The sequence below is a fragment of the Agelaius tricolor genome, unplaced genomic scaffold (assembly GCF_023055355.1).
Source record: "Agelaius tricolor isolate 1412-34295 unplaced genomic scaffold, bAgeTri1.0.p SCAF_3, whole genome shotgun sequence".
NCBI lineage: Eukaryota > Metazoa > Chordata > Aves > Passeriformes > Icteridae > Agelaius > Agelaius tricolor.
Genome location: NW_027269263.1, coordinates 3,794,682 through 3,820,866, shown reverse-complemented (window position 1 = coordinate 3,820,866; position 26,185 = coordinate 3,794,682). Strand labels below are relative to the sequence as shown.

General features: G+C 39.6%; 1 protein-coding gene across 7 annotated transcripts in view; it reads left to right on the top strand.

Annotated features, from left to right (window-relative positions):
- The window catches only part of CACNA1C (calcium voltage-gated channel subunit alpha1 C), a 416,406-nt gene that overhangs the window by 30,370 nt on the left and 359,851 nt on the right, over nucleotides 1-26,185 (top strand). For all 7 annotated transcript variants that reach the window (XM_071422178.1, XM_071422182.1, XM_071422181.1 and 4 more), the window contains exon 3: nucleotides 2,207-2,311. In XM_071422178.1, the coding sequence (XP_071278279.1) occupies nucleotides 2,207-2,311 (105 nt within the window). The remainder of the gene's footprint in view (nucleotides 1-2,206; nucleotides 2,312-26,185) is intronic.

Here is a 26,185-nt window from a genome sequence, read left to right as displayed (position 1 = left end):
GATGGATAAGATCAGCAATAAATGATGGGAATGAGGTGTTGTGAGCCAGGGTGCAGCACTGCTCAGAACAAGAGATGACCAAACAGTGCAATTAAAGCAACACAAAGATGCTGAAGCTTGCAGTTAGGGGTTTTGTTTGGTTTTAGGTGACTTGATGGAAGGATTTTTTTTCCATCAGAACCTCTCATTGGACATCTGGAGTTTGTAAACATCAAACACTTCAATGACAACAAGCAATATCAAAGGGTGGTGACAGGGTTTAGTTTAATTCTATATTCTGACTTTTCCTACTTGCTGAAAACTACTGAGAAAGACTTAGCCTAATTTGTTGTACCACTAAATTTAAGCATAGTACATATTAAACAAATATGAAGTAGTACTTCAGCAGTGTTTCTTACCCAAATGTTACAGTGCTGAGAGCCTGAATGAGCAATTGCATTCAAGAAAAAAGTGAAATGAAGTAATTACCTTATTTTGCAAGGATTTAGCTGTGTGTTTAATTTTCTGCCTTTTGTGCAGTGTATTCGTAGATTTTATAGAATTTAATGTTTACAATGCAAAAAGTGAATTGAAGTGAAAGAAAATATGTGTAAACAGTGATAAATTAATGGATAATAATCCTGCCAAAATAAACAAACAAAAATTTGGGGGAAAAAAGTGCTTAAGGAAATGAAAGCCTGTGGAAATCCAGGTATTTAAGCAGTAAACATTATACAAACAGCCTGGGGTAGTACACACCTGAGAAGTCTTACTGATTTCTCACGTAGATTTCTCTTCCTGCCCTGATCTGCTCTTCTGCCTCTGTAGTACCATTTATCTCCTATTATTCAGAGGCTTAAGCACAGTAGTCTGGTGAGTCTGGAGCCCTCTGAGTCTTCCATGTGCGAAATGCAGAATGCATCTGAGTATAAACAGCAGTCAGGTGCCTGGAATTTGTGTATATCTTGCAGCCCAGCTTAACATTCAAAGATCTCCTGTTCTTTCTGCTCAGGCCTGCTGAGAACAGCAGTCTGCTGACCAAAAGCATCCGTGCTGCACTGACATTTGGCAGCCCCATGGTAGATAAAGCCATGCTCAAATGCACTCTGTGGCACAGGTTATGCTTGGCATTCTCTCCTGCTCCTCATTCCCCTCCTGAGCGCTGGGGAGTTATCCCAGAAGTCGCCTCCAGGATGTTCTTGCAGGCCAGTAAATGTAGACAGACCATAAATCTGGTCTCTGGGCTGACTTTGGAGACCCTTCATGGCAGCAGGGGTTAGGGAGACCATGGAAGTGGATGGAGTGCAGTGGAAAAATGCCCTTTGGTTCCCCTGGACAGCCAGGGGGGCACTGAGCTTGTGCAGGATTGCTTTGTTGAACATGCCAAACGTTTGGTTTCTCTCTCTTCCCCAACAAAGCTGCTGCAAGGTTGAAATGCCTCTGAGCTGTTTCTTTGTCAGAAGGGACTCTCAGCTTCCTGCTGTCCCTAAAATACTGAACTTTTGTGTTCCCTCTGATGCCAAGTGAAGTGCAAATAAGAGAAAAATAAATATTCCTTCAAATAATTTTAAAGCAAAACAAGTATACATGGCGATGTGCAGTGTAAGCACATTTTGGACAAAAGACTTTTTTTACCTTAACAAAATTTATCCTTTTTTTAAACATCTTCTAACAGTGGTTATTATTGCTTGAGTCCTCACATTTAACTCCAAGATATGAGAGAGAAACTGAGAAAGAGAGGCAAGAATACAGCGGCAACAACAGCAAAAGAAAAGAAACTCCAAAATGTTTGTTTAAATTATCTGAGAATTTATAAATGCAGATGAAAACAACCAAGAAAAAATAATAGTAAAAAGAGCAAGGACAGTCATTATAGTACAGGTTTCTCTTATTATTATTATTATTATTATCTTATCTTATTCTGTAGTGCAGCCACATTTGAAGGAAAATTGGGAAAATGCAATCTAAATAAGTAAAAGAAAAAAAAACTTTTAAGAAACCTTTGTTTACTCTGGCACGTGACTGGCCTACACTGCTTTTGACATATTAGGAAGAATTTTGGCTGGGAGCTCCTAAAAGCACTTAAAAAGGCATATGTTTCTTTTCAGAGTATAAGAGGCTTGGAATGCTTTCTTTAAACAGAGTTCTTATAAATATTGTTTTTTTAAAATTTCTTTTATTTTTGTGTGCTCATTTTGGAACAATTTCCTTAACTCCATTCCTCAGACCATTTGAAATAATTATTTTACTGACTATTTTTGCCAATTGTGTGGCCTTAGCTATCTATATCCCCTTTCCAGAAGATGATTCCAATGCCACCAATTCCAATCTGGTAAGTCCACAATGGTGTTTAGTTTTGCTATTTTGAAATTCTTTTTGAAAAGTGAAAATGGAGACCTGTGAAGGTAGGGAATGTAAATATATCTACCAAAGATTAGAACATCACAAAAATTGGTTTTGATTGCTATGTCTTGTCAATTCATTTTATTACCTGTCTCAGTGGAGTTTGTTATAGAGAAGAATATTCCAAAAAGTTGCACAGGTGTTGTGTGTGATGTTTAGGTTAACAAATTTAAGCATGCTGGAAAAGGGCTTGGTAAATTTTAACCTGCAGGTATTTGTGGGAGATATCTTTTAATCAGGGATTTTAATCTGGTGGCTTTTGTCTTACTGTGTGCCATTGTGAAAATGGTGCTGTCCTCCTCTCAGGTGATTGATGACTGGTTATTATTTGCATTTCAGACACGTGCATTGATTTTTCTGAACAATATTTGTGCACTTGGTGGTTTTTGTTTGGTTTGCAGGGTTTTTTAAAATTTTTAGTTGTTGTTGTTTTTTTAATCATTCCCTCTTGTTTGGGGAATATAGCTTTTCATCTGTCACCACTGATGCCAGCCTTGGTACTTTGGGATTGAGCTGTCTGTATAAAAAGGAAGAGTGTTTACTTTTGTCTTAGCATGAAGCCATAGCAAAGAATTCTGTTCAGTAAGGGCAAAAACACAAACCAGCTCTGGAACACAGTTCACTGAATTAGCAGAAAACATATTTTTTCCCTCTCAAATATGTGAATAAATCTCCTACTTGTCAGGTTGACTCAGGATGAAAACTTACTCCCAGAGTTTAGGAGCAGGGATGCTATTTCCTGAATAAAATTTATTGAGACTTAAGAAATTTTAGAGTGACAGTGGAGGAGAACAAAAGCCATACTTCTAAAGTAGCAACAACTGGGGTGGCTGACAGACACTGTAATTAAAAAAGATTCATGCTGCTCTTGGAAGTCAGTCATCTGATTAAATCTCTCTTGAAGTTTTAGAAAACACGTTGCAAACTTCAGGAATTGCTGAAACAATACTTCTATGCTTAAAAAAAAAAAAGTAGTAAAAAATTTGTAGTGTGGTGCATTTGCACTGTAACTCCTTAAAGAAGTACAAAAAGAGAAGCAGGAGGTGGTAAGTGATTGTTAACTACTCTCTACATTTACACTACACGTGAGTTGGTCTTGTGTCTCTTTGGCTGTTCTTTGTTGGTGTGACTTAGTGTTTAACAATGATGAGTTGTGCTGTGTGTATTTAAAAACCTTCAGTAGGGCACCTCTCAAAAATTACTGTATTTTATTTCATTAAAACCACATTCGGTTGATCTCCTGGTGAGGCAAACAGGTACGTTCATTGCATGTTGTGGCTTGCAGGGTTCAAAGAGGAAAATGAAGCAGATTTGAAGGTTAGAGGACTCACAATTTGGTTTGAGTTTAGTTGGGTTGTGGGGATGTGCCTCAATTCTGTAAGGAGAGGGCAGGCTAAAACCAGGCCGCAAGTATCTCTGTAATTGAACAAGATGTATTGAAACTGTTCTGCTACCAAGAAATATGTGCACCTTGTGATTTGAGTTTCCACTCTTCATCTGTTTTCCAAGACATCTTTTGCATCATTTAGAATGTCTATAAAAACTCCAGTGTTATTTGTTGGTGGAGTTTAAAAAAACCTAGCCAAGAAAGAGTTGTCATCTCAGGGAAGTATGGACATGTTAGAGCCTTGAGGATGAGGAGGAATTGTTAATTTACCTAAATAGCTGTTTCACAGAAATAGGGGAAGAAGGAAGTTAAATGAGTAATCTGCTTGACTCCACTTTGTTTTTTGTGTCTTCGTGGCAAAAAAAATTAAAACTGGAAAATTGGATACTTGATGTAGACTTGTGAAGCCAAGATCATTCTACATTATAGAGAAAAGCCTGGAGCTGTGGCTGCTCAGTAGGCTGTGCTCTCCTGTTGGTCTGTGTTTGCTGCTGCTGGGTTTTGTGTGTTTTGTTGCTGCTTTCTCAGTTTACATGCTTATCCCTTGGCACGTGTACACTGCTGTTGAGGAGCACACTGCCTGAGTATACAGCATGTGCTGCATTCTGTGAGTGAAGTCCAGAGCAAAAGGGAGGGAATGGGGGGCAAATGGGTGAGATAAGGGTGAAAAAATGTGTTAGTTTTGTTTTGGAATGGAATGAAAGAATAGATGAGAGTCACAGTTATTCCATCAGGCAGGAACTGTACAAGAGAGGGACCTCACTGTCAAAGAGCCAAACTGCACATGGAAGGGGCTGGGAAGAGGCTGGGTTTAATAATGTGTTCCTGTAAAAGCTCATGTAATCACTTCATCTTTGATTTTTTTTCTACCTGTGAGCATCTATTTCACAATCAGATTTATTTTGTAGCCATGAAGTTGAGGGCTGCAAAGGCTGTAATGTGACACAGGCAAGGAGTTTGTGTGTGCATGGGGTTATGCACAGATGTGTGTACTGTGCAGAAAGGTGATTGAATGCATACAGAATTTTTCTAGCTGCCCAGAACTCTTGATTCACTTTCATGTTGCCATTTAGCTGGTTTAGGGTTAAAGCTACCACAGGAGCTCCCACATCCCTGGTTTCCTGAGAAATCTCTAATTTCTTGAGATACAAGAAACTATCTACAGAAAACACGATGGGCAGTAACTGTTTTACAAGCTCTGAAAGTGCCAGAACAATTTTCCAATAAGCTGCCAGATTTGCCTTAGGCTCAGAGTATTCCTTCTCCAAAGTTTCATCATAACTTTTCAAATAACATTTTCCTTGGTGACTGAGGTCAAAATTCAATCAATTGCCTTCTACAAGCTAATGGAGTAGAGGGTGGTGAGGGAAGGAAGAGGAATCCTGCGTTATGTGAGTGCCCTTTTTCCTTCTCTCTGTAAAAGTAGAAAAATGATGCCTAAATAATGCTTGACAAATAATTGCTGTGTGTGAATTTCACATGAGACCAGCCACTGGTCACACGAGGCACAGGCAGTGCTGTGTGCCTTCCCCATGTACCTGAACAACACCGGTGACCTCTTCCATGTCTCCATTTGTCTTTAGCTGCACAACCTGTTTGATATGATGCCTCAGTGGTGAGCATTGAAATAGATACGGAAGAGCCCAGTAAATAATTCCTTCCCTCTTGCATTAGCCAGGAGTTGTGAATAGCCAGGGTTGTGTTTTACAAGTTTAGGTTTAACGCCACACAGATATTCTGCCTGTTTCTCTGCAATCTCTCTTCCTACAATAATAATTCCTGTAAATCTTCAGGTCTTTTTTATCAAGTCTGGGGACAGTAACTTGAACTGTGAAGCCCTTTCAGTTTTGAAATGAACATTTATCCTAAACCCCACATTTCCTATTTTTATGCTCACTGCAGTGTCTTTGTCACTGGCTTTAAGAAATATGCCAGGATAGTATAATGTACTCATAAAAAATGCTTGAAATTGGTTCAGCAGTTTTAATGTGTTACTTCTGCAGTGTTACTGCAAAAGTAACTAAAAACTAAAAACTATTGCTACTGGAAAGCACTGGAAAACTATTGAACTTACACAGATGGAGGGCAGTTGTGTTAGGTGCATTTTTTTCCTTTTTTTTTGTATTAATGAACATGCTGAGACTTAATTTAAATTCACAATTAAAACAAGCTCATGTATAACTCTCTGCAAAGAACAGTTGTGTGTTAATGCAACCAGAAAAATTGGAGCTGGTTTGAGGGGAATTAAAGTCAGTCTGCAGCAGAGGCTGTGACTGATACAGAGGCTTTCTGCTTGTTATCCCTGCAATTATGCATTAGGACAGAGATAACATACATTTAGGAATAAAACTATAGACTGCCTAAGATAGGAAGCTGAGAGGAAAATGCCTCTGTCACTTTACTGGCAGCTGCAAATGGCACAAGCCTGGTCAGTGTCACAGCCTGGTGATAACATAATGAGGTTAAGACCAAGGTTTACAACACGTTCCAGGGAAGGCAGCTCTGTTGGTTGTTTATGCTTTGGGTAAAGAGCAGGGAAATCTTCCTGCTGTTGCTTTGATAGTTCTGCTTTCCCTTCCTCGTCCTTCTTACAGGAGGGAAATCCTGTTGTACTCTAGTTAAATGTAAAGAGAGATCTCTTGTGCTTATATGTGAGCTTATATAAAATGGGATGTGTCACATTCAGGCTAATTTTTTAAACCTCAAATAGGACTCTGTGAAAAGAAAGATGGGATTTCTGCTTGCTTCTCAGTTCTTGTGCCAGCCAGTGTTTGTGTCTGACAATGGAAAGGGAGCTTGCCTTTTAGAAGTATGGCTGCTTTAATACCTGGTCATTATGTAGAACAGGGGATTCCTGTATTAGGAAAAGAGAAAGCTGTTTTAATTTTTTTTAAAAAACTATCTATTGTGACTATCTATTAGATTGCACTGTTTATCTATTACATAGGCATGTGGATGTGACTATCTATTACATTTCCATAAAAAACTTCAGCAATTTTTGTATCAGAGCATTCTAGAATCACCCCATGAAACAGGCTTAGTTTTTCTTATGTGAAATCAGGAATCGTTAGGGAGCGAAGTAGGGGTGAGAGTGTTGGGAAAAGAAAGGATGGCTTTTCTGGGTAAGGGTGGGGAAGAGCATTGCACAAAAGCTTTTGGTTGTGCTGTATCGGTGCCCTGACCCTGGTGTGTGCCAGTTCCCAGGCAGTGAGTGAGCAGAGGATGACAGCACGGGGGGTGAGGGACAGAGTGCACACCGAGCTAATGAGCTCTGATAGGTTTATTACCTTGGGCCTGGTGCCAGCCCTGCTGCAGCTGGGGGAGCTCACGCAGTTACAGGGCTCGAGCAGGGAGGGCTGAGTGACAGGAGCTGGAAAAACGATGCTGAGGCGGCTGGAAAGGGGCTGGAGTCAGGATGAGAAGAAAGGAAATTGTGCCAAAAAGTCCTTGAGGGTTTCTTCCAGAAAGATTGTGAATCACTCTGTGATTCTGAGGAAGCTGAATATAATGGAATTTAGGCTCAACATTTCCCAAAGTTGTCAGAAACCCTGCTTCTGACAGTGTGATACTCAGCACCCTGATTGCAGAGAAGCTCAGGGTGGAAGAATAAGCATGGAGTTTAAGAGGGAGGCATTCAACTTGTGTTCTGGTCCTAGTATTGGAAAGCTGTATGGCCTTGGACAAATTGCCATCTCAATTTTTCCATCACACCATTACAAGAAATGCTGTAGAAAAGACTGTAAAGAATGAACAAAATCCCTAGTAGTAAATTCCAAGATAGTAGTCAAGAACTAGAAAAGAAATGTAAAAACTAGAAAAGAAATGTAAAAAGTAGGTGTTTTGCTGCTTTTTTTAACATATTCATGTCATTTCCTAGGCTTTGTGGAGATGAAAATGGTAAAGCAGAGACTGATATATGTATTACTAGCAGGAGCAAGCTGTTGGGTTCAGAGTCCTGACCAAATCCAAGCTTCCATTTGTACCAGTGGCCCCAGAGTCCTCATCCAGTCTGTGCTTGTTGGTGTTTGCCATCTCTTCATGGGATCTGAGATCTCTCATGGCTGTGTCCCTCCCTTTCTTTTTCTTTTTAAATTCATAATCCTTGCCAAGTAATTCTCCTTGTTCCAGTACACATTCTAACAGACTTGTCACTTTTCCATTTTCCTCCTAACTGCAGTCTCCCTTCCAGAGTGGTTTCATGTTTCCCACCTGTTTTCTCATTGACCTCAGTGCTCTGCTTACTCAGCTTCCTGACCGCTTCTCTTGTTAATTTTACTCTTGAATTCCCTTTTTCTTCCTAAACTTGGACTCTGTAACCAAGTAATTAATCCCAGTGCACATTCTATCTCCTTATTTTTTTAGCTTCATTCTCTACACCTTGGTCTCCTAGGCTGAGCCTTTTGCTTTTGAAATCATTGTTCTTCACAGTGAGTCTGAACTCCAGCAGTAGCTGTGGACACTCGTATGCACTTGCAGTAGGGCTGTAAACTGTGCAAAATGCCAAGAATGATAAACTGTTCCACTAACTAATCCAACCCCGTGAAAAGAGCAACTTGAAATTTGTAGGCTGTATGTTTCTGTGTAAGTGATTTTGAAATTTTAGTTGTATGTTTTGGTTCTGATTGATGGCAAGTTTACTGAGTTAGTCCAAACATGAAACCATTTATCCCATTTTTGTAGACAGCTCTGATTACCGTTTTCCTTTTCTTTATGTGTAGGCTTTCTAAATCTTAACAAGTGGGGTTTTTTTTCAGGTGGTAATTATTCTTGTTTATCAAACATCAGGTTCAGTGTAGCTTTTTGTGTGTGTGTGTTTCATTTGGATTTTTTTACCACATATTTTACCTGTTTAAGAAAGAAAAAATGTGGAAGCAGGCCAAATAAGAGTATTTAATTAGTGATATTTTTCACTGTAGTCTAATTCCTGCTACTGCAAAAGTAACAGTCTTTTAGAAGCAGTGGAAATTTTCAAAATGGCAGGTCATTTTTGTATTGTCCTTTTTGATACAAAAAGGACAATGCATAAAGATAAGTATCCTTATCCTTCTATAAGTCTTTGGGATGTTTGACTTCTGTTCATGAGCTCTTCAGAATCTTTTCATGACATTGGGAAGGAAATAAGCATCTAGAAAATCTAGAAATTCCATCGGGCGTGTTACATATCACCTTTAAATTCCTTTATATTCCTTTATCACCTTTATATTCCTTTATGTATAGTTTGTATTATGCCACATTCTAAGTCAGGCAAGCTTCTCATTGACTTCACTGGAGTTTGACTGTCACCAAAAGCCATCCACTAATTCAGTGCATGCCATTGACAAACAATTGCTGGAACATTGGGCTTTGCTGACGTGTACAGAATCATTGACTCTAAAGGCAATGCTTCATGGACTTGTTCAAACTAGAAAAAACCCCAAGAACTTTTCATAGCTCCCTCAGAAGTAAAATAATGGATGTGCTGCTTGCCAAGGGACAGAATTGCCAAAAGGGAGGAATGTTTTGTGTGGTTGTCAGAGTTTTGACTGGCTGTTCCTCTCAAGGACAGTTCCTGTTTTTTCCTGTGCTTTCTAACTCCTAAAACATGAGGGTCTGTATGTCATAGCAGCTCTTAAGTCCTCCTGGCTGAATGGCAGACAGCCTCAAAACAAAGTGAGACCATTCTTGGATTTCACCTCAAAAATGCTGGACAATATAATTGATACTGTCATATAACCTTATGGAATGAAATTTCTTTTCCTGCTAGTACAAATTCCCATAAGGAATTAGCAAAGATACTTCTTGATGAAGAGTATGATGTTGAAAGACCACTGGTTAGGCAAAGCCTTCCAGCAAGCAGCAGGAAATGTCCATTGATGCCTTTGCAGTGTGCTGCATTTCTGGCAGATGCTGCAAGGTTGGCTCAGCAGGTTATCTCCTGGAGAGACCCTCAGCAAGTTCTGGGTTGCCAGACCATCTTTGAGCAGCTGTGTTTGCCACAACCTTAACAGCTTGTGATGATCCCTGGGACATCAAGGAATGCATATTTTGTTCAGTGGAGACACTTTTATAGCTGTAAAGTTTGATAGACATGAGATGCAAATGGATGTCTTGGTGCTCGTGGTGAGCTTACCCATACAGAGCTTGAACACTGAGCAGCCAGAGGAGCACCTTTGAAAGCTGTTGCCTTCCTGGGGTTACAGCTGCTGGCACAGCTCCTTTCCAGCCTCTCTAGCAGGGGTGCCAGCACCTTTAGCCCTGTGTGCTGAATTTGGCAATGGCATGTGTGAGGTGCCCAGCTCCCTCAGCAGAAGCTTTCCAGAATGGAAATGAGATGTGTGTGCTTCCCTGGCTGGCTGTGCTGGCAAGTGTGCAGCTGTTTTTCAGGCTGTCCTGATAAACTTGCACTGGTGGAGAGCTTGGGGCTTTTGGAATTCATCATCTTCTGCTGGTTTGTTCTTGTCTGTTGCTTGTAAAATTTATATTTAGGTAGCTTATATTAGGAACTGAAGCAAAGGTCTTTTGCATATGGTTATCTTCATCTGGTATGTTGAAATGTTTTTCTACTTAGCAATAAATGTGCTTAATCTTTTACTACAACTCTTTGATCTGTAGCATGGTGAATGCTTTTTATGTGGACATTTTAAAATGTTTCAGTTCTATTACATACCCTCAAATATAAAACCTCACACAAAAGCGGAACTTGCATGTAATTTTATTATTGTTATTTTTACCCATTGAAAACCTCTTACAGGGCTGTTATCCTTGTGTGGCCTTATTGTCTGAGTCACTTTTAAACAAGAATCCCTGTTTAGATGAGATTATGCAGGCAAACATGTGGTCACAAAAGATTTTTTCAAGATCTAGTTGTATAATTGTTCACAATCTAAACTTGTATTTAAAAATAAACAAACAGAAAGCTTCTCCTCATTATGGTCATCAAGATAATGCCTGAATCTGTACAAAAGGCACATCAATGCCCTTCAGGAGCAGTTGGCTGAGATGAAAAATATGAATTGAAATAGCATCAAAGGGAATGCACAGCTTCTATAGCAGTGGCTAAATCATGGCAATGACAACGGAAGGTCTCACGCACAGGATTGGTGTCACTGTGGTGACAGGTCTTGGGGAATTTAATTGCCAAGGATTGTTTTGCTGTACAACAAGCAAATCTGCTGCTTCTGCTCTTTAAAATCACTGCTGTCCTTGCCACAAAGGGAAGGAAATAGAGGAATTCCAACTTCCTGCTTCTGCTAGATGCCTCAGGTGCCTTCTGAGTCCAAGAACCCAACTGGGCATTTGCTTGTGCAAATACTGAATAATCATGTGCAAATCAATCAATATGGGTGATATTGGAGTTTCATCTGGGGTCTTCTGTGAAAAAAGTGCTTTGTATCCAAGCAGGGAGAGCAGTAGGTAAAAGCTGACACCTACATGGAGATGTCTGGACTGGATGTGCAGCTGTGGTTTACAACTTATGCTGCATTGATATGGACCAGCAAATATCTGATAAATCTCCTTTCACCCAAACAACTTGTATGCTAATTGTTGTAAGTCATTAACCATGTCATTAAGTTGTAAGTCATTAACCATATATTCCTTCCTTATTCAACCTGAACCAAGTTTTAGCTGTGAAACAAGTCACTGGCTTTTTTATAGATCTTCTTTAACATTTTCATTGAATCCTACTTCTCATCTGACAATTACACAACTTTTATCCATCTCAGGAGTGTGATGCTTTCCTCCTGACATGAATAAATTCTTGTTTATAGCAGTTCATGTTCCAGCATTGCCCTTTACTTACTCAAATTAAGTGTTTACTACATTTTACATGCTTAAAAATGACATTCCAGTTTCAGCTTTTTTAAAAAATATTGGACATAAATCTTGATGTCCAGATCAACTTGATCTCCAGTTTCATTGTCCCTAGGATAAAACCAGCACTGCTGCTGCTTTGTTTTCTTTTGATACATCATGCAAGAATTTGACAGCTCACAGGGGAAAAAAGGAGGAAGCAACTGAAGGAAAGTTGAATGTTTTAGCCTTTCAGAGGCCGTGAATATGATAATGTTTGAGTATTTTTGATGTTTTTTCTGTACTGAAATCTTACAGAGTGAAAGAAAAAGAGGGGGAAAAATAAATGCAGAAATGCATTTGTAACTTTCAGAAGGCCCAATTCTGCTAAATTTTGAGCTTGCACTTAACAGTCCTTGTACAGAGGATATGGCAATATGAGGGACTGAGCAGTACAAAAGAGCAGGAGCTAATCTAAGGGAAATGCAGTGTGGTATTTGAGAGAAGTAACTGCTGATAAAACCCTGGAAATACTTCTGGTAAATAGCTCTTGAAATAAATTCAGTCCTGGCTGAGAGTTCCCTTTGGGAATGTTTACCTTTGCTTTCACTACATTTCAATATGTATTGAAAAAGGAGACTGAGACAGATCACAGCTTGTGTTCAGGCTGCTGCTCATGGGTTTCCCTCAGTTCATCTTAGTTACTCTGGTCATTTTCCATGGTACACAGCTAGCACTTCTGGGTTCTGATGTGAATTTAGGAGTGTGTTTAAAACAGGGTTTTAACAGGTTTTAAACAGTGGTTCATTCCCTCCTTCCATCACCCAGACATAAGCCAGACACATCTGCCAGTTTGTGTGTCCACTGCTGCTCTTTAATAATATACAAAGAAAAGTTTCACTGGTCACAAACAATTCTTAAATAATTAGACATTTCCCAAGTAGGATTTTTGTGTCACTGGTTCTTCAGTATGTCTTGGGCTTTATTTGTTTTCTTAATGCCTCTATTGAACCATTTCATTGAAGCAGAACTTACGAAGAGCATGGATCTGCCTTTGCTGGGCTCTGCTTCTGAGCTCTTCCTGTGGGTGAAGGTTTTGATGTTTCTGGGTGATGCCCATAGCAAGTCACACCACAGCTCTCACTGGCAGGCTGTGTAATTGTCAGAGCTAGGTCTTTTCCCTGTCATTCCCAGTCTTTTCCAGAAGCACCCAGTGGTACTGACACAAGTGCAGGACACAGGCACCAGGCTGGAGCTGCTCCCTTGCCTTGCATGCAGACACAGCAGCAGCTGCATGTGCAGGAGGGGAGCCTCTCCCTCTGCCTTGCACCTCCCCTCCTGTCTCACTGGGGTGGGCAGCAGGTCCTCTCAGCAGCCTGGGCGGGAGAGAAGGCTGTTCTAGCTCTGGAGCAGAGCAGGTGAGGCCCTGCAGTGCTCTCCCTTGGCCACTGTTTGAGCTTAGGTCAGCAGTGTTCAAAGCTGCCTCTGATCGAAGCATCTGCATGTGTGGATTAGTTCATGCTGCTCTGGGTGCTGCTGGCTACAGAAACTCATGTGCCTTTACTGTTCCAGCCCAGAAGGCAAACTGGGCTCTGCAGAGCCTTTGACCTCTTGAAAGCATGAAAATCCATAGGGAGCTGAAAATTATTCCTTTTTCATTGAACTGCTTAAAATAAAGTGGCCTATGACCTCTTGAAAGTGTGTCTGACCCTGTGGGATTAGACAGAGACCAAATGAACGAGACCGTAGCAGGACCCAGAGGTGAGCACAAATTCCAAGTTTTTAGGCAAATTCCATAGATCAGACTGTATTTTAAAGTGGGAGGTGATGATTTCAGGCCTCTAGTGTTGCTTTCTGCTGGTCATTTAAATTCATGCTATAACTGCTTTATCAAGAAAAGGGATGATGTTTATAATGTACTGGTAAGAGCAATCTTCTAATTGAAAGCTGTTAAAGGATGATATAACTTGAAAAAATAGAGAGGGCTTTTTCCTCCATACATTCCTCTTCTTCTCTACAAATTTACACAGAGAATGAAAATGTATTTCTTAACTCCATGTAAATTCTGACAGGTTATGCTTGATTGTATTGCAAGGGCTGTAACTTTTTCATTGGTTCTCACTATTTCCTGATGCTGATAATTATTTTTGTTCTTTCTCCTGAAAACACTCATCATGTTTGAAGGCCACTGGAGGTAGACAAAGCTTTTGATTTTGCTGTCACTAGCACAGCAAAGAAGCTAATAACTCCTTGGGCATCCTGGAATCTTATTAGCCATGTTATCCAAAAGCTGTGCCCTGATGCTAGTGTTGAGTTGACCTTGGATGTGATCTGGAAGCTGCCCGGAGAAACTCTTGCTCTCCAATGTGTAATAAGAGTTTGATAAGCCTGACCTGTGCTCCTGGATGCCAAGCTCATGCCTTTGCTTTTGGCTATGCTGAGACTGATTGTTCAATAGTTCCCAATTCTCTGATAAATACACTTAAGCCTGCCCTGCTTCAGCAAAATTGGAAACATGCAGGTTGATCTCAGTGGGTGCGTGAGTGTCACTTGAACAGCTTGTAAACAAAATGTTGTGTTTCCTTTGCTGTTTGGCTACTCCTGACATGTCTCTCCATCTTCTCTCCATCGTACCTGGAGCCCTGTGCTGCACACAAGTGATTATGGAGTTACTCTCCTCTGCTATCAGCAAATATGCTTTAATTGGACTGCAGAGCAAGAGACTGATTGTGAGCTTTGAGTCTGTTCTGTTTGCTTGCCACATTAAAACCTGTTATTTTAGATCCCCTGGTCTGATTCAGAAAAGCAAGGTCTGAAAGCTTGTAAGCAAATCCAGATCTTGTTTGATAAGACATAGATAAGACACAGATATTCTCCCACGTCATACATAAGTGAGTAAAGGGGTGATGATTACAAAGCAAACACTGAGCAGAAAATGGTTCACAGAATAATACACAGAAAAAGCACTGAGTAAATTTTTTAAAAGCCCTCATGTCATGCCTGGCCATCAAGGATTGTACAACAATTTGTTCAGACATTTAATGTAAGGAAAAGAAATTCCTGCTTCAGGATATTTGCCATTTTCTTTACCATACTGAAATATACAGCCCTAAATGTTTTGGAATTTAATCTCATCATGCCCATCAGATGACCATGCTTGAGGTATTTATTGATGAGGCTGGATAAATCTGAGCTGAAGAGAACACCACTCGTCATGGAGTGAGTAAAATCCTGGGCATGATGCCAGACTGTCAGGGACAGTTTTGCCTTGATGGCATATAGTGATTTCAACTTGTCTTTGCTTCCATCACTGAGTGCTAGAACATGGAGGAGAGAGGCAAGGAGGAAAACAAAACACTGGATTCTCACATGGATAGAAATTAAAGTCTGCCCATTGCCTCATCATTTTCTGTTAAAAAAATACTCCTAGATTTGTTCTAGATTATGGAGTCTCTGGTATTTTACAGATATGCTGGTTGTTGAGTCTTAACCTAAATATTTTTTTGTTGAAAAACTCAATCCTGCAACAGCAAAAGTAGTTTGTTAAATAATCTTACTCTGAACTGCTGATAAATAGGTTGAGTTCTGAGTAGGTTTTTTCTTGCTACTTGGTGATGTTTTGTTTCAGTGAGCAGAAGTTCATTTTCCAATCTGCTTTCAGTGAATTGGAGAAGTCTATAGGCTTTATGTGTTGGTCAGCTTCCATCTTTAAGCAGCCTTTTATGACTTTCAGTAAAACCTTTTGTTTTGATAGCTTATTAAAATGAAGTTTTGCACTTGGGAGCTGAATGACTGACTTATACAAGGAGCAGTAGTTCCCACCTATTCCCTGTAGCCTCCCAGAAAAATAGCATTCCTGGACAAAAGTTGAGTCAGGAGACAGGAATGACTCATTCTTCCTGCTCTTCCCCTCTGACATTACTCCAAGAACAAGCAAGAGGTTTAGTCTGAAGTGTTACTGTTGTATAAAAATGCAGAAAGTTTACATTAACTCCAGGGGAGAGTGGAACAAGAATTTGGAAGGCAGGTCCATTGAGGATTAATAATTAGATAAACTGCATCCAGCTGAGGAAATCCCCTGAGCTGAAAATAATTGGAGGCTGGGAGAAGGATGAAGGAGAGGTACAAGCCTGTCTTGTCATTGATCTCCCTTTGATTTTTGACTTTGGTCGCTCCTAGAGGCAGAGATTTGAGTTAGACGAAGTCTTTTTTGGAGTGCTGAAGGGAGCCTGAAAACCAGAATTTTGGGGCTCAAAATACAGAAAGAGTACAATGCTTTTTGCTTTATGGCTTTGTGGCCAACCTTCAGTTGGCATGGAGGGGAAGAGAAGGAAAGCAAAGGGACCAGTGTATTTTGGAAATCTGTCTTTTAAGGTCAGCTGTCCTTGAGTTTTCATAGAGGAAAAATTGTTTGGGTTGGAAGGGGCCTTAAAGATCCTCTAATTCCAATGTTTGAAAGGACCTTAAAGATCCTCTAATCCCAATGCCCCTGCAGTAGCCAGGGACACTGGTTGCCCAAAGGCCCATCCAGCCTGGCCTTTCAGTTTGGTTTAAGAGAACATAATTTTAAGTGAAGCTGAAGATTTGTGGCTTTTTATTGTAATTAAATCTGAGGAAAGAGGAAGGTTCAAGGCTGTCAACTGAGATGTTCTCCTTGAGACAGTAATGTAGGAACCACCAAACTCAGATGGACATCTGAAAATGCACTTTTGTCTCAAACTGCTGATTTTGTTGGTAATAAAGTTTGGCTTCATGGATATTGTGGACTTGGATCTGAGTGAATTTGGAAAATGAAATCTGATTGTGACAGGTAAAACCCTTTACAGGGAATTTTCTACTTCTGCATCCCTTCACATTGGGAGAATTCTTCCCAAGAACATGCCTTTAATTCCCTCTCAGTAGGTTTATAATTAGGCTGGTCTAAAGCCACATCTTGTAAACCAAACACACCAGACATTCCTGCCCATCACATTAGCACGTTGTCCATGTGATAATGCTGATCATATGTGTATTACCTTGGCATTTCCAAGAGCAAAACTAAATTCTGTGCTCTCCTGAATCTTTCAGGATGCTGTCATGTATTGTAAAAGTGGTCTTCTTGTTAAATAGGGAAATGTCTGTTTTGGAAGTTTAGTAATTGTGAAAGAATTTTCAGCAAAAATTCTTCATCTCAGGAAGGTACAAAGAGTTAAAAGAGTGATATTAAGATGAGGTGGCAAGTTCAGCTAGAAATTAAGGGGAAGTGAGATAATTTCACTGTTGGTTTGTTCATTTGCGATATAGCCCTATATTCAAAACATGTATCTTTAAATCTAATTTTGTTTTCACACTGCAGTTAAGCAAGAGAAACTGGAAATCTGTGAAATGGCACTGTGAACCCTGCTTTAGTCTTGGCAATGTAGGTTCACAAAGAAGCTGACAATTCAGCATCAGACTTGTGACACTTTGTTATGCTCATGATGTCCTTCAGTCGCTTTATTTCAAGGAGCTTTTAGTGGAGAGTCAGATACAAGGACTGTAAAGGAGATGGCAGGACCCAAGACATTTCAGCCTCTCTCCAAGGAAAACAGACCTAGCAGCATGGTCTAGATACTGTCCCTATTTTCATCAATTCCCCAGCCACTCTGAATCCAGATATAAGTGTCCCAGATAGCTGAAAAAATGGATCCCTCTAAGGCCTCAGAAACCTTGCTGGAGCAGAATCCTCTCAGTCTTTCCAATAAAGTTCCTGACTGGGGAGCTTCCTTAGAAGACAGCTTAGGAGAACAAGCTATGCTCAGTGCTCACACGCAGCACCAACAAGTGCCAGCTCTGCTCACACTGGGGTGTCCTGCTCACACTGGGGTGTCCTACCCTGTTTTTACAAGGCTCCTGCTTCCCTTTCAGTCCTGCCACTTCTGTGGAGAGGCAGCACAGCCCAGGTTGACATTTTTGCACGGTGGCCTAGCCAGTTTGCCACTGTGCAGAGATTGTACTGGAACCCATTCAAAGCTGGCTATAGCAGAAGTTGGAGGGGAGTGCATTCACCCTCTGTGTTAGCAATGAAAGGGAATTTCTCTGGGCCCAGGAGCTAGCCTGGCATGAGCCCTGTGGCATCTAGGTCAGTCTGTGTTGTTGTCTGGGTGCTGACTCTTTATGCTGGAAATTATCCTGCTGGTTTTGCATTAGTTTTTGGCAATTCTCAGATTTTCTAGGAAGACAGTTCAGCAAAACTATCCTGAAAGCTGGTAAAAATAACTTGAAAAATTGTTTTTAGCTGGCTAATTTATCACCAGGATGCCATTAGAATCCAGACACTGATGTATTTGCAAATGGAGATATTTTTCTCTGTACTTCTGTAAAATTTTGCTGTTAAATTCATCTTTTGTTGATAAGGTTTCTTTTATGGACTGCTATCAGTTGCTACTCATTTCCTGAGGATGTTAAAAGACGCCAGTGCAATTTGGAATTACATTTGTGAATTTCTTAAGATGGGTAAGCAAATCTGCTGTGTTACCTAATCTGTGATTGGATCTACTTGGCTTCCAATTGACCATTGTGTCCTCTGTATCTGCAGATCTAGAGGATGATTAGCACAGGCCACTACTTTGATCATTGAACTTCTGGGAAACCCCACAGTAAAAACAGGACAGTGATATAGGAACACATCCCACAGGATTAAGGGGATCCTATAATGGTTCTTCAGGTCACCACATTCACTTCTTGCACTTTACCTGAATTCAAACTCTGTGAAATTTTTTTTAATTTTTATTTTTTAATGGCTGAGAAGTCTGACCAGATACTTTCTTGTTATATCATTCCTATTTTCACAACTTCTCTAGGAATAGAACTGTGATGTGAAAACAATAATGCTGTCACAGCTAATAAGGAAATAGTGATATGTTTGTTGTTTCTTTACATTTGCCCTCATTCCAGAGTCAGATGCTTGGAGTTAGGACAGGTATCAGGTCCTGTCTGACGCTTCTTAAAGAGAACAGTTTTAGCAATGTCATGAGAAGGTCACAGAACCCACATAAGTGTCATCCACGAGGGGTTATAATATTCTGCACTTGTAAATTATAAGTGTATGTATCATGACAATGCCTTTGTCATTTTAGTAATAGTTCATACAGTGATTCTATGAAAAGCAGTTCAGTTCTATTAAGAACACTAATTATACACTTTTGAAAAGACTCTGATAGTACATAGGACAAAGGAGTTATAAAATGGTTATAAAAATCCTTGAGCTGAAACTTTCCGGTAAGTGACTCAGGCTGATAGGCCTAATTCAACCAGCACAAATAAATCCAGTAAAAATATATATGACCTAAATTATGTGAATAGCACTATGAGCTCTGAGAAGGCTCTGTGTGGTATCACTGATAGGCATTTTTTAAGAGACTAATTGAAAACTGGAGAAGTAAACATTTCTATATTCCTTTCCAAATTAAATTATGTCATTATCAGATAAATAGTCATTAGCAGTAAAATTATGCACTTGTTTATTGAAAGAACTTTTTTGGAAAAGAGAAGGAAGCTGCATTTATTAATATTTATCTGATTTTTTTAGGCAGCATTGAACTATATCAAATAACACGAGCAAGATAATGTACAAATATGGATTTTGGAATTGTTAACAGTTGTGAATCAGTTCACTGTTTGTACATTATGTTGATGCTCTGAGAGGTTCTATGTCCCTTCATTACTGATGTGAACATTTTGTGGCAGGCAAAATGTGAGTTCTGCCCATGGATCAGCATTTGCTGTGCCTGGGAGGGTGAGGAGGGTCTGTGGCCATCCCTGCTCAGGTGAAAGCAGTGCAGCAGCAGCAGGCTGTCAGAATTGAAGCAGCAGCCTGAATTTCAGTGGGCTAGAGCTGATTCTAGAAGCATTTTGTGTATCCTGATGAGAATACACAATATCTATCTTCAATTCAGATTGAAGTGAGTCTTGTCATCTCAGCTTTGCTCTCTGGAGTGAAATAACACTGGAGCAGCACAGAGCATTTGCCTCAGCAGTGTGGAGCAGGCACAGATTGATCTGTGTGTGCCATCCCTGCCATCAGACTGCAGAGAAATGATTTAAAGAACCAAAGCTGCCCCAAGCCTCAGAGCCAGGCCCAACCCCATTGCAAAGAACAAAAGCTGATCCCTGCCCCAAATCTTCCAGTGTAGTGCTTGGAAGAAGCAGTCCTGTGTGGCTTGAGCAGTTTTCCCCAAGTTCTAGGTTCCTTTTCACAAGGAGAGCAGAGAATTTATCTGCCAATACAAGCTGATATCTGTGAGCTGATCTGTATATCAACAGCTATCTTGAAGCCAGAGCCATGTATCAAAGCAAGTGGCAGATATCATAGCAATTACTGCTTTACAAGCCTATTTTTAAGAATAAGTGAGGTTACAGAACATTTTCAGGTTCTTAAGCTGTGTAAATTTCCCAAAACAGAAGGAGAGGGTTTAGGAATACTCTGTCATAGCACTGTATCTGTCAGTGTAAAACTGAAGTTAATCTTTTTTTAAGGTACTTTTTCTGATATGGAACAACTGGAAGAAGAGGTGTTTTGATGCTTCTTGCATGTCTAGAAGTGCAATAAAGTACCACTGCCTCTAAAGAAAGCATTTTAGAATATAAAAATATCACTGTTTTTTTTTTTTTGTGCTTTACAAAAATAGCTCACCTGTGATAGCTGTGTTTTCACCTGCATCTAATGAACACAAGAGAAAAAAAAATCAGAATAGGACAAAGTAAATTTAAAACAAACTAAACCAACCAAAAAAATAATCCCATAAAGTGGGATTTTGCCATCTTTATGGACCTTTTCCCTCTGCCTGGAATAGATGTCATGACTTTGTTACATTGTTGGTCAGTGTTCAGAACCTGGGTGTTTAGGTCCATTCTGGCTCACTGGGGATTAGAAGGGAAGAAAATGCCCCCTATAATTAACCAGTCCACTTTCTGTAACTTTTCTGCTTTCATTCTGTGTTTGGGTTCTCCTTGTGCCCAAACCTCCTTAGGTTTTGTGATTTAAGGTTTCAGAGCTGTCATACCTTAAACTGATTAAGCACCAAGGATCATGGATGTAGCCACAGCATTTTGAAATTAATTTCTGGGTGATTTGAGACTGTGGCCAAAGGGTTATGTTTTTTAATTTACAAAGAGTTTTCAATTTTGTGGTGTAGGAATTAAAAGTCAATCAGGGAACTGGACTTGGTTGAGAGAAGGAAAAATAGGCTTAAGGCTCTAATCTCTCATTGCCTTTAGATACTCTACAGGTGGATAACAATTCAAGATTGAACAGCACATAGTTTTTAAGGAATAATGAGTTATGATAACTTTGTTTAAATAAAGAAAATAAACTTTTTAACTAGCAACTTGGAATGGAATCTTCATGATAGGTTGCACTCTCATTTTGTGGCCTTTGCAGCTCTGCTTCCCCTGCCTTCCTTGACCTCTTAAAGCAAGAGAGGTATAGACACTAAATTCTTCATCCCATTCCTCAAGTCTAAACCTTGGTGGGAGATTTGTTGTTACAGATTTACATGGTATAAAATGTTGGTTTAGGACCAGGACGGAGAAGGAGATTTTTCTTCTGGATCCAGAGAGATTCAAATCAAACAGTGTAATCATTCAACATCAGTCATTGCAGTGAGTCACTGTCCTGAAGACTCTGTGGTGTGACACTGCAGTGGATTAAGACAGACTCTTGCATCTTTTCTTTGAGCATGACAAGTGATTTGGAGAAGCTGTGCAGCTGGCAGAGGAGAGATGTGACCACGTCCATCTCCTTGACAGGCCTGACACTCTTCCAGCTACATTAGGTAAAATTAACTTATTGACTGGGGGCAGCTTCTGGTTTGTGCCAGGACAAGGAAGAAGACCTTGAACATTATTTACCTTAATTCTGTTTTTCATAAAGTTTATAGCATGTGATTACATCAAGGGTAAAAATGTTGCTAGGAACACAAGTGTTTTTGTTTTATTCACACATAACTGTGCACAGAAATTTGTGAAATGCTTATAAAGTTATAATTTGTAGGACTTCTGATAAAACAATGTGGCAGCTGGACTCCAATGAAGGAAATTAATGATTATCATAGTCTAATTATGCAACAGATTTTGACACAGGAGGTCCCACTGCCTGTGGCAGTCAGTGAAGTTCCTTGCATCTCTGTGCATTCCACATGGTCACAACTTTCCAACTTTCCAAAGGTACGATGGAGACTTTGTGTTTTTTGATGCAATGCTGGAAACTGGCCCCTACCCAATCTAGATTAACTGACCAGATCAGTGATCTGGCTGTGCTGGATATGAGTTTGTAGGATAATTTTGATTATTATTCTTTCTGACTTTTTTAAAACGTATCAGGGTGGCAAAACTTTGATCCTGTGGTTGTGTTTGAAATTCAGTAGGCTGGATATTGCTGTCTTTGATCTGGAATGTCAAAATTTATACTCTGGATAAACTCATGGCAGTGCATTTATATTAAGACCAAAAAGGAAGACTAAAGCTATTTTTGTGTCCATGTATGAGGAATGTGGCAATGAATTCCAGTATTGATATAAAAGCTTTTATCTATTTAGTCAGGCTTTTCTGCTTTACCTGTTGAATTTCCTAGCTGTATCATGAAAAAGAAAAGAAAGCATGTCAAATAAACTTTGAGAACCACACTCTTAAGGGAAAAAAAAAAAAAAAAGAATTCTTATGGCTTTGAATCTTTGTTCTGAAAATTCAAGCAGAAGCAGTATGCTCAGCACTTTTGAGAATTAAACCACTGCTTTAGCTGCTGTAGAACAGGTGTAGAAGGCCAGCTTCAAGCAGTTGCTTTACAAACTTTTGGTTTTTGTAACAAATATCAGTGAATACGGGTAATACCAGCAGCAGTATGACACAACATGCCAGAAGCTAAAAAATGGAAACTCCTGTATGATCATGGTTTAAAATCTATTTAAATTTCTGTTTCCTGGGCTGATTCTGCTGTGGTCTGGATCAAAAACTGGGTGAAGAGCTGGAGATAGGAGGGAGATAACTATTTCAAAGAATGATGGCATTTTGTTAGCAGTTTATAATGGCTGAAATTCATAGCCCAATCCTCTCCATAGAAACCTAGTAATTCAGTTTTTAAGTGGGGGAATTCTAATTTATTAGGAGAGGTGTTTTGAGACCAATTTTCATTGGTCTCATTTATGAAGCTTGAAGAAAAATCGTTCAAATATGGTTGAAAGATATATGGAAAAAGCAAGAGAAAACTTCAACTATAAAATTGGAGAAGACCATTTATGTGCATTTTGCTACCAGAGTAAATTGAATAACAAAATAAAGGTATTAAGTTTGACACAATAAATCATGAAAAAGAACCAATTCATTAGAGCTTAACAAACCTTTAAAAAGTGGAAATTCTATCCAAACACCATTAGTAGATTGGAGCACAATTTATGACATAGTCTCAAAAATATTTTTTAAAAGATGGTAAGATAAGTAAAAAAAAATAAAATGCTCTTAAGATGTGATGTAAGATAACTGAATATTTAAACAGACACTTATGCTTCAAATATCAGATGACCTAAAGATTTTTTTTTTCAGAAATTGTTCATTAAAACAATTTTTTAATAGAGAAATTTAGTATGGCCTCATGAAAAAGAAACTTTTGGAACAGAGTTATGTCTCTGTGTGTATTTGTAGTTTGATGTAGTTCCATGTTCTCCTTGACTTGCGCAGGATTGTTTGGAGTTTTTTGGATTGGAGTGATCGCAATTTGTAGACTTTTTAAAAAACTGCTTTTATTTAAATACCTATAGTAATAATCAGGCTGTAAGGAGAAAATAAGAGCAGCAGAATCAAACTATGTCCAAACGAAACATTTTGAACAGATAGACAAAAACTGAGCGGTTAATATCTATGTTTCAAAATCTGGGATGACTAAGGATATTATTTTATTCCCAGTCAGTTTCTAGATCTAAAGCATGAAAAGAAATGACAGATAAGGTTGAGGAAACATCATGTATCCACAAAACCAACTTTGATCAAAGACCTGAACTTGCAAAAAAAAAAAAAAAAAAAAAAAAAAAAAAAAAAAAAATCCCCAAACTGTGAAGACTCAGAAACTGAATCTATTTAAGGACAGAATTGTTTAAAGATCTGAAGTCTGCTTTGTCTGCATTGAGCCCAGAGCCTGGATTGGGTTGGATTACCCCCAGAGGTCCCTTCCAAACTCGTTTATTTTCCAGTTCCTTGTGTCTCTGCTCTGTTTAACAATAGCCTCAGAGAGGTAGGTGTTAGCCTGGGCTTGTGCCAGAGGAACTCACAGGGATTGCAGCTCCCTGGCAGTGCCTCGTGGCGTGGCACACCTTGGCCCACAGGAATGTCCCTTCTGGGGGCTGTGCTGACTGGCAAGGGTGAGTTGGGATTTGGGTTCTCCCCCTGCCACAGGTGCTTTGCAAGTGAACCACTGAACTCAAGCTCAGGAGGAGTCTTGAATGCAGTTTAATCATTCTTTCCTTGGGAGTTCAGTATGATGAGTTGTGCTTCAGCTGTTGCTGAGTTCACCTGCCTGGGTATTGTATCTGTTTTTGAAGATGTGACTAAGGTGAAATTATTTTGCTTTTTCAGTCTTCTGGTCAAAATTGGTTAAATCAGACCTTGGTTTTTAATGACACTCTATGTTCATTAGAACAATATCTAAATCTACTTGAAGCTTGGCCAGTAGTAGTCCTCTCTGCATTGCTTGGTGCCTAGCAACCATCATCAGGGCCAGTGTTTTCATCCACTTTGCCTTTGAAGTGTTTTCCAGTTCCTTGTAGCTAGGGTATGAAATAAAAACAGCCTGAGAGACACTTACCTCTGTATGTAATGGCAATAGCTGATTTTATGTACTTCAGGGCAAGCTTCCTGTGGTAGGCAGCCCTCCAGATCATTCTTTATTATTCTAATATTATGATTTGGACTCCTTGAATTTAATCACTTGGAAACCCTTCCCGTGCATGTAGTGGCAAGATGCAAGAATTTGTGCGCTTACTGTCACTTAAAAAAAAAAAGAATCACAGGTCATCTGCAGGGAGGAAAAGAAATAAAAAAACTACTCAAAAAAAATTGCTTTCCCAAAGTTGCTCTACGCATGTGTATCAAGAGGAAATGAATGCTTTCTAAATAAGCAGACAGCTTGCAGTTACAAATAGTTTTTCATCTTTGTGCTGTTCAGACAATAATCCTATTTTCTCAATATTAATAACCACAGTGGCTTTGGAAGGAAAGCTACTCTTGCAGCAGATGTTAAACCAAAACTGCATAGCCTGGGCCTGATGTGCAGACTGCTTTCTTTCTTTGCCAGGTTTCAGTTGGAAGGTGCATTTTTCTGGTGCCATCCTTATTATTTTTTTACTCTGTAAGGAAGGATATTGTGCCTGCATTACTCGAACAGCATCACAAGACTTGCAAATGTGTTTGCAAGTGCCATTTGTCTGTTGCATAAGGCTGCTTTCCCTTGTCCTGGCTTAGTATGATTATTTCTCTTGGCAGCAAAGTAAAAGAAGGAAATAAGGATGTTGCTTTCCTTTAAATCAAGTAGCTTTAAAGAGGCCTGTGTGCATTGTGAGCTGCAGCATTTCGTTTCTTAGGGTGTAATAGCTCAGCCAGAGCCTGTGATTCACAGAGGTTCTGCAGAGGCAGCTCAGGCCCTGCTGCAGAACTCGCAGTTCACTTGCACAATAACAATACTTGCTCTAATGAAAACACAATTAAAACCAGGCAGGAGCCTCAGGACTCCTACTATAAGTTATTTAATTACAGCTCATGGATGGCCACTGAGATGAGATCATTTGTGCCCATATGAGGCTCCTATGGTGAGGAGTTATTTGTGAAGATGAAGCAGTTTACAATAAAATATCCCAAACAAACAGCGGTCTTAGAGCTGGATCCTCAGACTGTGTAAATTGGTGTAACCACACAGATTTCAATGAGACTGGCTTTTAACTGCTTGGAAACAGAATTTTTGTGTTAAAAAACAAGCTTAACTGTGGTGAGGGTGGGGAACAACCAAAAACTATAATCTCTTCTTTCCTGGGCATTTCCTTGTTTTACTGCTTTCCTGCAGTCTTTCCACCTACACAGTCATCTTTCATCTTTAACTGTCACACCAAGGAACAAAATCTATTTGTGCAGTTACAATACATTTTGGGAGACTGTCCTCAGGCACTGGTTGCTGTAGCACAAACATAAACTAAGGGTGTGTAGCTTGAGTCACACGAAGTTGGCTGTTTGAGTGAGAAAAGATGACCTGAAATATTCTGGCAGATGGTGACTGACCTTTGTCTAATGGAGGTTTGGATTTTCTTATCTGGTTACCTCGCTCTGCTGAACCATTGCACTCCAAACTGGGGTTCAGGATTTCTTTTTAGCAAATTTTATGCTTACAGCTGTGAAATCAAATGTTCTGGATTAAAGTCTGGCTGTCTTATCCAATGAGAAATACATGTCTCATCTCTTGCTGAGCCAAGGGTTGTCCTGTCTCTGATGCAGAGACACTGTACCGCCAGGATGTATTTTTATTTCATCTGCTCACATTCACAGTCACGTTCCAGGTAAAATTCTAAACTATTAAATTTTTCACGTTCATTTATTTCCTTTGAAGTAGCAGTTCTGTTTCAGAAGCATCTTCAGATGATAAAAAACCATAGC